General features: G+C 31.5%; 1 protein-coding gene across 1 annotated transcript in view; it reads right to left on the bottom strand.

The window, feature by feature from the left end:
* The window catches only part of LOC129231056 (BAI1-associated protein 3-like), a 196,343-nt gene that overhangs the window by 98,953 nt on the left and 82,402 nt on the right, over positions 1-14,988 (bottom strand). The window contains exons 10-12 of the mRNA XM_054865304.1: positions 14,816-14,919; positions 12,206-12,329; positions 8,322-8,446 (exon numbers count right to left, since the gene is read on the bottom strand). Coding sequence (XP_054721279.1) covers positions 8,322-8,446; positions 12,206-12,329; positions 14,816-14,919 — 353 coding nt within the window. The remainder of the gene's footprint in view (positions 1-8,321; positions 8,447-12,205; positions 12,330-14,815; positions 14,920-14,988) is intronic.

The following is a 14,988-nucleotide window of genomic DNA, read 5'->3' as shown; positions in this document are numbered from 1 at the left end:
TTTTTAACTCTATGGAGTACATCTTCAAGCATAAAATTTATATGGTTTCCCCTTAAAAATGATGATTGTATTGGATATTATATCGTCAAAATCATCTTAAACAGTTGACGAATACTGTTTCTCGTTATGCAAAACCTGCATTAGAAAATGCAACTCCCAATGATTATGTGCTACCAATAATTACAATTCGCGAAATGCATCGTGATATGTATTAAACACTCGTCAATTAACGGTCCGCTGATGTTCCCTCGATTCGGGAATGTTTAACGAAAATAAATGCAAAAACGACATTCGTTTTGTTTTGAATGCACAGTTTTGTTTTGGATGGAGTTTTGGTCTCTATGTATTGGCTTTAATTTTTAATTATGTCCGAGATTGATGAATGTTGTGTTCTTTGTTTGCGTGACTTCCATGATTTTTTTGATTTTATTCAACACTGTAAAAACAATTAAGAAACGTCCTGAAAAATAATGGGCACCGAATACGCTCAATTTCAGCCTGTAACGTATCTTGCAAAAAAAAAAAAAAATAGGAACGTATCCCACTAAAAGTGAGAAATCTTCCTAAAATTATCCTGAAGTCTTTCTGAAGAATTCCGAAACCTCTCCGATTCGACATTTCTCTGAAATATTTAGAGAGAATCGAAGAAATATTAAAAATAATAGTTTGTCACATTTTTCAACTCACCAAGAAAGTACCAAAAGCGTTATCGCTACAATAGTCACTGCTAAGATGAACTTGCTTGTTACTCTTGGTAATTGACTTGAAGCCGATATACTTAATAAATGCGCTCAGTTAATCTTTGAACTGGAAGCTAAAATATTTTTCGCAATAGTGAGAAGTTTGCATTCATGACGTTTGTAGCAATTCAGGAAACGTTTTGACGCAGATACTTGATTTCCAAATAAAATTGTTGATGACCTATGAAATCCCAACATATTCCTTGGACATAATCAGTGACATTTCGGGTTTTTTTTGCAATGCATGTAAAATAGCGTGGAACATTTCTAAATAATTTTATTTCTGAGAATCGAGCCAAAAACATTAGGTTTTAGAAAATGTAAAAAAAAAAAGAAATCAGGGTTGTTTTTTGTGGTTCAAATGCTCTTCGCAGACAATATCTTCGGTAAAATATACTCGTTGACCGTTTTCAAGATGAACTGTAAGATGCTTTACAGAAGGGTTGCTTTCGTATATAGGGAAACTAAATTATGCCAGATAGCTTCGTTGCTACTTACAAATCCACCCATACGCGTTATTTCGTCAGTTTTGTCCATATCTCGTACTTCAAATGCGACCTTATAAGGATATTGAATAACGTTTTAGACAAAGTATTTAGTGGATTTCACGGAACTGTAAAACTCGACATTTATATGAGTCTCATACGCTTTTAAAAGCAGTGGTGAGTATGGAATTACCCTGTGCTTATCAATTTGACTTGATTTGTAGAATTTGACATATGCATTGAAAAGTGTGGCCTCAGTACTCCTCCTTTCCACGGCGATATTGTTGATAACCATCAATATCCGTAACATAGTATCATTTGTAAGTTTTAATTAACTTAAGAATAAAACTTTTGAGGATGCATTAACATACAGCGCCATCTATTAAAAATATACAGAACCAAACAATTAATACACATTATTAATGTATAATAAACATTTTATTTGCGATACAAAATTATAAAAACCATCCTATCTTTTAAGTTGGACCAAATTACAGATACGTATGAAATTTGATAAAAATCGGTTCAGTAGTTTCGGAGATTACCCCGAACAAACATCGTGACACGAGATTTATATATATATATATATATATATATATATATATATATATATATATATATATATATATATATATATATATATATGTATGTTTATATATGTAAATTTTTTTAGTATTAAAAAAATAAGAGGGAGGTGAATCTTACATACTTTGGAATGGGGTGCCCCAATTCCGATACTTGTGTCAGACAAAACAAAAGCAAAGAATTTTTTATTTTTTTAATGTTGTGGAAAATTCAACTTTTTTTTCTTTTCCCTCCATTTAATTTAAAGTGAAATTTTCTAGCAATTTCGGGTATTATAAACAGAAGTCTTTTTTATTTTCTACTTTTTAATCCGAACCAAACTAATAGAAATAATCTAGATTCATTTCGTTTTAAAACATTTTATTCATGTAATGCTATGCAGTTTTTCTTTTGAATTAAAAAAAAAAAAACCTTCAGAAGGGTCCAATGGGACTAATGCTGCTTTGCAGACTGTACTTCGTTTTCTTCACACGACGTTAACTTTCTCTTTTTAGAGCAATCCTTTTCGTCATTTTAATTTTTTCTTTGAATTGAAAAAAGCTTGTTATCGGTTTTTCTCGCTTCATTATGCAACAGCTTTCACTTAGAATGTACTATTTTAAACAGACTGTACGTTTCCAAAAGAAAACGCAGTAAATACTGGCTGAAAAATCAATGTGATTGCAATGGATTCTCTGGCTAGCAAAGGTCGTTTTGACTATGACCTATGACACACACGAGACCAGACCAACAAAAACCTCTATCGTCTTGAATTCCTGTTATGCTATCATTTTTGGATTCGAAGCCCAATGATCTTTAAAGCAGCAAACAAAAACATTTTCTTCAACTCAGAAACAGAGGAATTGTCTTCAAGAGTTGAGGAGGCAGTGGAAAAAAGTTAGAAATGCGTTCCACGAACAGGCTTTCCAGGAAGATTAACCTAAGGACAGTCGTTTCGCGCACTTTCTTGGAAGAAGAGTAAAGGGGTGAAATTCACAAGTTTGACATATGTAAGATGAACATTTCAAGTTCATGGTTAAGGTCCTTCAAGTTAAAAGCTATTTCGCTGTTATGTGGATTAGTACTGTTCTTTGGTTGCTCTCTTTCTTAAAATTGTGATTCCTTAGAAAACCGAAATGATAGGAGTGAAAAGAAGGTACAATTTTTATTCAAGTGATGAAAAAAGGAAAACCGTTGAATACTGGCCAAGTTAGATTTGCTGCAATTGCTAACCTCGAGAGGATAAATAATGAATCCAAAAAAAAAAAAAAAAAAAAATCAGGGACCAAAAAGCAATAAAAGACTTTTTCTTGAAAAAGATATGCTTAAAGTTTCTTTTACTGTCAAAATGATTCCTTAAACTCGAAATAAAGCACTCAATAATGTGATAATAGAATAAATACCTAACAAAACTAATAAAGAGGAATTTTAATCAAGAGTCCATATTGTCTTTAGTATCGATTTCAAATTTTCACCATCATTTTTCATATTTCAAATTTCTATAAAAAGTTTCTTAAGCCCCCGTATTTCAAAACTCTTTATCTCGATTTTTTTCTTTAATGTGAAATTCGAAATATACAGATTCGACTGTATGCAATATTCCCACTGCACGGCTCATTCAATTAAATATATTTAACAATTTGCAGAATCTATGACAAAGAAAGGCTGCATATACGTGGATTTAACAAATCAATCTCATTTCTAAAGCGAAGTGTCAAATTTCACTCAATTATCAAAAAATTGTCGCAGCAGAGGGAGGCGTCTTTATGCTTGAGGGTCACACATGGAGAAGATTTTCAATGGCATTGGGGGGGGGGGGAGCAAAGTGAATTTTTGACCTTTGTTATTCAAAAAAAAGTCGTTTTGATTTTTTTTTTCTTTTTCTTTCTTTCTTTTCCCTCTTCTTTCTCTCTCTCTTTTTTTTTTTGAGACTAACTTTTCGGGGGTTTTTTGTCCCCAAACCCCCCCTTAGCTACGCCCCTGCCAGAAATTTTCAATTTTCCGAATGGGACTCAAAAAATTTTACCGAATTGAACTCCTTTAATTAACTTTAAATTAAAAGCTAAAGAGGGAGTCTATGTTACTCTCTTTCTCTTACATCTTTCTCTCTCTCTCTCTCTTACGAGAAACCTTAAACGAGATAAAATAACTATTTTTTATCCGTTATAGATTGCAAATTTTCTTCAACTGTTAATCTTATTATTCTGTAAAATCTCTGGCATTTCATTTTTATATATTTTACTTAATTAGTTTCTCAACTTTTTTTTAATAATTTGGGTTTCGCGTTTCCTAAAATAACAAACTTTGAAATATGATGATTTCATTTCATTTCGAAATTTCTTTGATAGAAAAAAAAAGATGGAAAATAAAACTGGCTTATTGGATTGAAAGTTTAATACTTATAGTTATAATTATTTTTTTGGCAAACTGGTATTCTGAAGAGAGATCTCGCTGGTATTGTTGCTATATTTTGCTTATTTTTAAAAAGAAAAATAACAGCTTAACGTTCTCGTTTTTAGTTTAAGAACGAAAATAATTAAACAATAGGTTCGAGTAAATGCGCCCTTTTTTCTGATCAGAATTTCTTGTTTAGTTTTAAATTTAAAAAAATCACAAAAAGAGTACTTAATAAAGCTTTTTTCTAAAAATAATATGTGTAGTAAAATATAGAGGTTATTTTTTTAGGATAGGGAAACGACAATTCTATTCAATGCAAGGAAGGAAATAAGAGTTTGTTTTTTGATCCTTCGTCTATTTAGCGCAATTGAGTTAAAATAATATTTGTCTTTCGATTTGTAGGACCTAATTAATACCAGAAAGTAAGTAAATCGCGCTTTTCCGCTCAATTTTTACACAAAAAAATTCTGATAAAACAAAACATTAATTGAAAATTTAACACCCTTAGATCATACATCGATATTGCGTTAAGGTAGGTGAACACCCTAAATATTTTTTTCTTCAATATTAAATGCACCTTCCTAAAACTTTATACGATTATTAATTTTTTTAAAATTTATTCTGTTATTCAAGTATTGCACACTACAGAAAGAATCCAGTTACAGTGGCAACAATAATATAAAAAAAAAACAATTAAAACAAACTATACATTTAAAATATTAAAACAAAAAGACTTAAAATTGTAAAATGATAAGTTAAAAATATCTAAATCATGACAATGAATGTTAAAAAGTTTATAAAATTTAAAAAGACAAAAATTATCAACATAGTTCGGTCTATTAAAAACATTTCTAAAAGAAAAATGACTAATAAAAGTCCTACTTGGGACAGCAAGCTGTATCGAATGTTATGACATAATATATGACATAAATAACAAATTTTGACTACTTATTTGTTTGAAAAAAAATTTCGATGTTTTTTTTTGTAATAAAAAAGCCAAATTTTTAGCGAAAAACTACCATTTTATTAACACTTTCACTGCATTCACTTTTTCATAATTTTTTAAAACTTTTTGTGTCTATCTCTTTGTTAGATACTAGAGAGTGATATGACCCTCTAGTTTAGAAATAACTAACTAAAAACAGGTTTCATGTGTAAATGTTTGAAAATTTCCCCCGAAAAACGTGCTTTCTGCCCCCTAAGTTTAATTGATCATTATTTCAAAAACACATACTGCATGTACATTAACTTTTCGAGGTTTATATCACAGTAATATGTTCAATTACCATGTTAGCAAAGTTTCCAATCTTTACAGTTAACACTTTTTTTCGTTAGAGCTTTTGGCGTAAATAAAAACTTGAAAACGTGGTTATAAGGAAATCAAGAATGAAAAAGTAAATTTCAGTTATAAGCAGTGCATTTGAGTTTAGTTAATTTCTTCTTGTTTTCTTAATAATTTACCGATTTAAAAAACAGTTGCGGATTTAGAAAGAAAGAACACTGAGGCTGTCTAAATTTTTCAAAATCCCAAATTCGATTTTGTTCGAAAATTAGGGTGTTCGCCTACCTTAAACAACCAAAAATATAACATACATTCACAACTAGCAAATATTTAAATGACAACGTTGATTAAGACTTTTACTATATGAGAAAATTAATTTATCGTACTTCATTTCCTGTAAGTTATGAGACATTTTATTTGAACAGACATGAAAAAGGAATAAAAACAGTCGGTATGACAAATATTAGCGTACATTAGAAACGAGCCACATAGGAAGAATGTTGATTTCCGAAGATAGAAAGACAAGAATATTACCTGGTCAACGAAAGTCATAAAACCTAGAACGGAAAAAGTTGCCGGAAGTTTTAGTAGCAGGTCAGTAACCCAGAATTCCCTAGGGCATTAGTTTAGATATCACATGCTTAATGCGTAGCGGATGGGTAACCAATATATTTTAGGTATGTATAATTTGATGCTATGGTTTAATGGATTAAGAGATTTATTATGACATTCCAACTTGATTACTTCATTCGGTAGATGGATATCTTATGAATAGACGGGCTGAACTTTTCTGCTTTATTTTCTGAGGAATTTGATTTTTTTGCACTAAAAATTCAGTTTTGTTTTTATGAAAGGAATCGGTTTCCGCTATTACTCTTTTCCTTTGAAAACTGAGTATTTTTTATGACTCATGCAATAGGATTTTTTAAACCTCTTACACATGGAGAGGACTAAAGTGAAATAAAACAAAAATATCCTACAGTAAAAATTGTCTTAAAATTCGTATTTTATTGAACAATCTAGGATTGATTAATAAATAAATACCTCTGTGCCGAGGAACAACAGGAAATATCCAACGTTGTTTGGCACAAATAAACTGAGTACAGAATATACGTGTTTCGGGGTTTCCAGGTACCCCTTTTTCAATTCAAAGGTTTGAGCTTCTAGATGTAAAGCAATAAAAGCAAGATGCTTTTACTGAATGTCTTTACCTCTAGAAGCTCACACCTTTGAATTGAAAAAGGGGTTCCTGGAGACGCCGAAACAAGTGTATTCTGTACTCAGTTTATTTGTGCCAAACCACGTTGGATATTTCCTGTTAATCTAGGATTACTTATTCATTTATTTACACCGCGAGTGACAATTCGCTCCTTTAACAAAATAATCCTTTAAACAAGTGTATGCGTAACTGTAAGTCACTTTATCTTCACAAGAATGGCCAAGAGTTAGGGAACAAGACAGGTAAAAAAAAAGATTGTATGTCAACATTGATTGCCTTCCTGTTTTGTGCCGCTGAAAAGATAAATTATAAGACCTTCATGGACCTCTTAAATTGTCTTTTCACAGCAGACCTCTGAAATTCAAGAACATCAGTTCAAAAAGGAAACCACTCTTCTAGACAAAATGAATTCCTTTTACCTCCAAATTTGTATTATTACGACAAATTTAAGCTAAAGAACCTGCGGGTTCAATGCCGGAAGGCCCAAAAACCTCCGTGCTCGCTAATGGTGCACTTTAAACCTGTCAATGCTGCAAAAACCTCCATGTTCCTATTCCAAATCAAGACCTCGGGGGATGCTTGATCAGGGGTTGCTCGGCTCTTGGACTGGATCAGAAAATAGAGCTAGTTCTCTTCTGAACACTAATTAAACCAGTTAAACCACCAGTAGTGGTAGGTTCAGGTAGCCTTGGAGTGCAGTGTAGTATAATAGCGTGTAAACTGGGAATGTTTGAGTTGTAATTGCGAGCTGGAACTTTGCAAGTTTCCAGGGCCTCATTACGGCAACTACTTCCAGTCAAAAGAGGGCCCCAACATTTATAAATATTGTTTGATAACTGAATCCCTGATTACTACAAAGATTAAACGTTTAAAAAAGTTAATCCGAAAAAATTAAGAAAACTGGAAAATATTATGGTGACATCACAGCAAAATTACTTTTCTTAGTCAGCATTTTTGAAAAATAGTAATTATTTGACTAGAACTTATGCTGTTTTGTTTTACTACTTGATATTATATTAGCAAGAATCTACCCAGAAATTTTCATAAAATATTTATAATTTAATTTTACGAAATTTTCTTCCTTTCTGATTGTCAAAATAATGTATAAGAACCCTGACGAAATGTCTGCCTGCTGTTCTACGCTCTCATAAACGGAGCCTCTAACATTTCCAGTAGCTGTTCTTCCTTTTTGCCAAAGACACAAGAATGCTGTTCACTAAACCAAAACTCTATTCTAAAAATAGTATTGGTATGATAAACATGTTAGCCAATCCCTCTTATACACAACCAAGATAGATTGAATTTATCTAAGAACATAAGAAACAACTTATAACGTAATAAAGATATAAATAAGAAGCTTTTGTCGAATTTCTCTTCATCCATGAGATAAGATTTTCATCCATATATTTGCATTGTTTAAATGAAACCCTATTTCTTGCAATTTTAAGTTACTGTTCATCATTGTTTCTTAAGACTTTTTGCAAATTAATAATTTAGGAATAAAGTGAAATAAGTTTCATCTTTTTATCAAAACACTTTGAAAAAGTGTCAATTCGTGATCAGTCGAGTATCACTTAGGTTTTCATTCGAATTAATTCAATTAGGAAAAAATTAGCAGGTGAAATATATCTTACTTCAACATGAACTTCAATTTGTGTCCAGCATTGTAATTGAATGCAGGAAAGAGTCGGCGATGATGACGCAAGAGGCTAATGCAATGGTCTGCAAATAACTTGAAGGTATCCGACATGACACTTTCCTAATAAAGAAAAAAAAAAGATTGCAAATGTCATCAAAGCTAGTGCAGCGCATATAAATTAGTGAAAAAGATAATCTTAAAGTATAGTAAATGCGTGATGTTAAGTTTTTGTTTAAAAATTCATGAGCTACTTCAACGTAGATTACTTTCTGACAGAATGATTTGAAGAAGGGGTTTATAACCTATGTGTCGCAACTCCACACGGGGCGACAAAGCATTTTTTTGCGCTAAAGAAATTATGGTATGTATTGTGGCAGTATTAATTATTTTCTGGAAAATGCTTCCGTTGAAAATAACTGGAAATGTTATTTCCATGGTGATAAAGACAGTTCCAAAGTCGTCAAATCCTACGAACATCGAGACAACCCTTTCAGCCGCATTGTTTACTATTCTATTTCATTACATAACAATTTCTTTAAAATTTTTATTTTTGTTTCGAAGAACTGTATAAGTAATGTCTGCATAAGTAGTCTGGGGATTGCTGATGGTTTAGACGGCAAAAAACGGGTCGCCACGTGAAAAAGGTTGAATACTATACTGTTTCAAAACCACTTAAAAAATAATTTCCAAAAGCTTCTTTTTTAGTTTAAAGTAAATATCAGCGATGAGCTTAAGGGGGTCCGGGACACATTTTGAAATTTTTTTTATTATATACTTTAGAGTTTTGAAATTTTTTGCACTGATTCACCATTTATTTAATAAGCAAAATCATAACATAAATATGAAAAAAAAGAAAAATTTTTATTTAAATTTAATTAGTTTTTTTTATAAAAAATGGGGTTGCTTTAAATTGCTATAACTCAAAATATTCTTAAACAGTTTTCAATTTTTTTTCAATGAATTACGCACAAATATCTAAGCTTTAATTTTTATTCGGAGATTTTAAATATATTGATTCAATAAAAAATAAAAAATATTTGAAGAAAAATTTCGAAAAATTCGAAGATACTTTTTTTTTTTAAAAAATCGCAATTTTTGCAGTAAACGTTTTTTTCAAATTCGACGAATAAAATTTAAAGTAAACTGTTTGAAAAAGATATGCTCCAAGTTTCATTACTTCATCTTTATCGGTTCCTGACTTATAAGAGTTTGAATGCAAGAAATCGGGAAAAATTGCATCATGGAGAAAAACGCGTTTAAAGTTTTAAAGTTAAGTACACATTAGTTAGGTGCATGAAACAAAAATAATTATATCTTTCGTTCTATTTAAGATAGAAACAAGATACAAACCTCCTCTTAAGCAGAAAAACTCGGAGTAATTTTTTACATGATTAAAAAAAAAATTGCAAAATTTGACGATTTTTGTGTCCCGGACCCCCTTAAGTTAAACTTACACTTTGTACTACATTTTCTGGAGCGAAAAAAAATTTGCTATAAAGAAGTCAATTCAGAAAGGGCAGTGAGAAAACTATAGATGCTTGACAATAATGCAGAAAATCAGGATTAATATGTGTTGGAAGACATGTTTGGTAATTAAATTTCTCCGTATTCTATGTTCATTTGAAGTTCCAACACTGGAAAATATTTTTAAGCGTCTGACTTTAATGAAGAGTTAAAAAAAAAAAAAAAAAAAATGGGGGCTATATTTTATCTAAAATCATGAAAAAAAATGAGAAGCTAACTATAGGTTATCAACAACCATAATTTAACCTGGGTTAATCCAGATTTTATCAAGAGAAGGAAGGTTAAATATTTAACTTCTAATGAAATCCTCTGAAGGCTTATTTTTTTAGTGAGAGGTGAATATTAGGTAGTTTTATCAAGAGTTATCGAATATAAAGCGCATTCTTGCGTTTGTAATTCAAGTTAAAAAATAAAACGAAGTTACTATAATTGAATTTAAGTTTTCCTAAAAAAAAAAAAACTAAATTTTACCTTCTGCATTCATTTACCTTCATTTTTAACTCATTAAGTAGTTTTTTGTCATCTTATGCAATAAAATTTTTAGTTTCTATCATCATCGCAAGCTACATTTTTTTTTTCAATCTAAAAGAAGGACGAATGCATCGCACAAAAATTTATATTAAAAAAAATCACATATTTAAAAACAATGTGTATATGGAAGTCCTAAAAAGGCTTTTTAAGTATGCAGTGTATTTAAATCTTGTTTTTAAAAAATAATTCAGAATTAAAGGCTTGGACGGAACATGCCATAAGATTTTTGTCGTGAGATTTAGAAAGGTGAAAATTCAAATCCTTGGATTAGAATTTTAAGCTCGATTCCAAGAAAATAAATCCTGGTTGAACCTGCAGAACAGGAGGGTTTCAAATAAATACACCTTTGAATACTTGAAAAGAACTCCCGTTTATATATAGACAGCAAAACAGCGTAAGATTTCATGTGGTTTTTACGGAAAACAAGAGATTTAGTGATGTATTGATTCTGTTTCTTATTTAAGAACTGAAAAAAAAAAACCCAACAAATAATGGTATTTTTCTGAAACGCTTTTAAAACAATGTAAAAAGGCTTTTTGTGTCTTAAGAAATGGTCTAAGTTTTGGATGGTTGACTCTTTAGGTACGTTTAGTTTCTTTCTCTAAGGTGGATAAACTATAACGTTTTATTTTATTTATTTATTTATTTATTTATATTTTGTCTGTTGGAAAGTTAGTAAAGTGACAGCTGGTCACTTTGGAAATGGACTCGTGATGTTTTCTGTAATCCAGCTAAAATTTAAAGTAAATCTGAAACCCTTTTTGTTGACATATAAATAAACATATAAATCTGAAACCTTCTTTGCTGACATATAAATAAACATAACGCAGCTTGCAATATACCAGACAGCCCGGTTATCACATCATGAGACTGTAGTTTCGTTCATATTAGAACTCCTCAGTCAGGAATAGTGAATTACCGTGCTGGAAGCAGATATCACCACATTGAAGCTGAGAGTGCCAATAAACTGGTAGAGCAATCGAATTTATCTAAACAGCGAGTGTCCGCAGCATGGTGCGGTTCGACTCATTACTTGAAGGTAGCAGTAAGGTAACGCCCCTAAGCCAGGGCTAAGGCAGAACTACTTGCAGTATACCGACAGCCCGGTTATCACATTCCGAAGCAGCAGTTTCGATCTTATTGGAACTCCTCAGTCAGGAATAGTGAATAACCGAGCTGGATGCAGATGTCATCTCATAGAGGCAGAACTAGGTGCAATGTAGTTCTGCATTAGCCCTGGCTTAGGGGCGGTAACTTACTGCTAAATACCACATTTGTATACTGCCGAGGGCCGGTAAACGGCAGTATCTGCAGAAATGAGTTTTTGAGATAATTGAAGAAACACGTTTTGGATTCAATACTAACAACAAGGAAATGTTGTAACTAAACGTTTTTTTTCCATTTTTTTTAAAGTGGAAACCATATAAGCAACCTTGTACAATAAAGCTAACGTACAATAGATGACCAAAGTGCAAGAAAATGCAAAATGAAATCTTTGCAGTTATTACCCTTTTCCTGCCGACAGTAGTATACTTTTGTTACATAAACATAAGGTTGATATGAAGTACAGTAGATAATAACTATTGCTAATCAATGTACATTTACACCGTGCGTCAAAGGGTCAACGCTCTAATGTAAAAAGCAATGGTGAGCGGTGAGCTTATTTGCTCTTAATTTCTTTTGATATGAAATTTTATATGTTTCGAGACGTGCTTAAGGTAATTAATGATAATAATGATTTTGTATTCCAGTGAAAATTTTAAATAGTCTATTTGCTCTCGTTTTTAATTAGGAGCTATATATAAGAGCAAGTATCTTTCTTACTTCATCCATCGACAGAGCTTCTTCATTTTTGTCATAATTCGTTGCCAATTCCTCCAAATGCTGAAACATGAGAGAATAGTCCAGAATATCTTCTTGATGTTTTCGAAAATAAGACACCCACTGACTGTGTAAAAGAAATAAATAATACAAGAGGTAAGAAGTTTACTTTTAAGCCCTGATATTTTTTCTATTGCTGAAAAACCAGTGACATAGTTATTTGAATGCAATGTAGTTTATATAAATATATGTAATAATAATCAACTAATATTTGAATCTATTTTTTTAGTATAATTTAGCTATATATAATTGAGTTATTTGTTTTGTAAAGTGCTGCAGTAAAGTTATTGTATATAACAGATTCAAATCATGCTTGGGGCTTCTACTGAAGATTTTCAACTAACTGGAAGTTACAAAAGTTCAATAAGTAAAAATGTGTTTCTTAAAATGTGTAAAAATAATGAAATATTTTTTCAATTATGTTTTTCAAATGTACATTAATTCTGAAATCAAGAAACAAATGCAATATTTTCAAAGCATCTTACACTACTAATATTGAAAAGAAAAAAAATTATAAAAAACGGAGGAGGAAAAAACAAGTAAGTAAGCACTCATAATAAATAAGTAAGGTGCATTGAAATATTTTGATGTTTGAACTCCAACGAATATAATTATCTCTTAATTACCAGAACATTTTCAAGTATTTCAAAACCTGCACTTTGCTACATGTAATTTAATAATGTAGCTCAATTAATTTCTAAGACTTATATAAAACACGCTAACTTAATAATTACTTTCTAAAAGCACGTTTTGTAGGTACACATTTCTTGCAAACTCTATGAAGAACTATGTATTCAGCATTTATTCTGAAAACAATGTTTACATACTCAGTAGATTGTATTCATAGATCTTAGAACAAAGTCTACCAATCTAAGAATAAAAAACTCGAAACGTATGAGCTAAATGTGCTGCACCAAATAATGCGCGTAAGAAGTAACTTTTTCATCAACGTTTTCATTTATCAGACAGTTTTTATCGTATTCAAGTCGGATGTTTAATCCAAGTTTAACGGTTGATTTTTTCTTTAGGTTTTTTTTTTTTTTGTTGGACATAACATTAATAAAATAATCTACAGCGATACGGATGTTAAAAGTTCAAAAAATAAATTAGTTCAGTTTCAAAGGGTTAACACATTTTTTATCATGTTTTTAGCACGAAAAGCGGTAAAAAGTGAGAAAGAATTTAGCTAATTCACAAATCAATAAATATTTCAGCACAGGAAAGAGCAAAGAGCTGGAAAGAAATATCAAAGAATAAAAATAGTAAGCAGTGCGATTTTAGACTTTTTTTCAACCTTTCTGTCAAAGCCAAAATATGTAACTGATTGAGATCCACAAGAGCGCACATTTTATTATGATTAGAATTCATGAGAATAAATGGTAAAAGGATATTTAAAATTAAAAAGGTTTTCTACTGTTGTCTTTAGATGACGTCATGTGTTTTATTCTGTAAGACAAACAAATTCTCTTTAAAAAATACTTCAGATTTAATAACGTAAAAGTATATACGCAAACCTGTTTTTTTGGGGTTTTTCTTTTTTTTTTTTTGTGTATTTTTTTTTGTGCCGTATATGAAAATTTCAATCCAATTGGGACACAATTGACGAAATTATTTATAAAACGAGTGGCGGGGGGCAGGTAGTATCTTCAAGTGACGACAGGGGCACCCCGACGAGAGGTCACTGTGATCTCTAAAAAATTTCCTTATTCAGGAAATTTTGCCTCACGATTCGGCAAAATTAACATTACTTGGTTTGTCTTGATTTCGTTTAAAGAGGTATCTCCTAGTTATTTTGTAAGTTTTTAGGTTATTTTCTACGTGAGAATTTTTTTACGCAGTTCCTATCCATCGCATAAAAAAAATATTTTTTAACTGTGCTGCGGAAACACCTTTTTATAGATACTAATGAAGTTTTGGGCGATTGTTTTATGCAGTCCCTATCTACCGCACAAAAACAGGTTTGGGTGCAATATATTAAATCACTTAATCTGTTGTATTCTATGAAGTGATTTTATTTGATGTGTAATTGCCAAGAATATTAGACATATCCTTAAATGTAACTTTCATTTATTTAGGGCTTAAGAATCCGCTGCCGCCTGCCTTGTCTAGTGGTTAGAGATGTCTGACTGCGACAGGAAGGTCCGGGTTCGAATCCCGGATCGGACATGGACGTACTTTCTCTCTCCTGTCCTTGTTCTTTCTTTGTGGGAATGTGCTGTGAATGGTTGCCTACCCTATAAACGGGTCCTTATGGCATGTGTGTACTGTGGAAGCCGGACTTCACACCAAATTACGGTACAGTTGGAAAAGTGAAGCAGCACACCTCAAATTTCCAGCCTAGCTGGCACACGACAACAACAAGAATCCGCTTTTGATTGAAAACGTTATCACTGTTATATCATAATAATCTAAAACAACCCGAATTCAAGAGTCCAAATTATTTTAAAACAAATTTTCTTACGTTGAAAGTAATAAGTCAAATAGTAGATAGTAGGAAAGTAATTGATGGACACTTTAACACTATTGACATGAATAACATCTGAATCCTCTTACCACACTGACTGTTGAAGTTCAGTAATGTCACCTTGAATGGCATGTTGATGTAAAATGGTCAACGCCTGCTGAGGCAAATCCCCTGGCCATTTGTATACGGGACCCTGAAAAGTAATCTACAGTTGTAAATACAAGCATTCACTGACACACCGACTACGACATCCAGACTACAA

Source organism: Uloborus diversus, chromosome 10 (genome assembly GCF_026930045.1).
Source record: "Uloborus diversus isolate 005 chromosome 10, Udiv.v.3.1, whole genome shotgun sequence".
NCBI classification, from domain to species: Eukaryota; Metazoa; Arthropoda; class Arachnida; order Araneae; family Uloboridae; genus Uloborus; species Uloborus diversus.
Note: the sequence above shows the minus strand (reverse complement) of the source record. Positions and strands in the feature narration are given on the sequence as shown.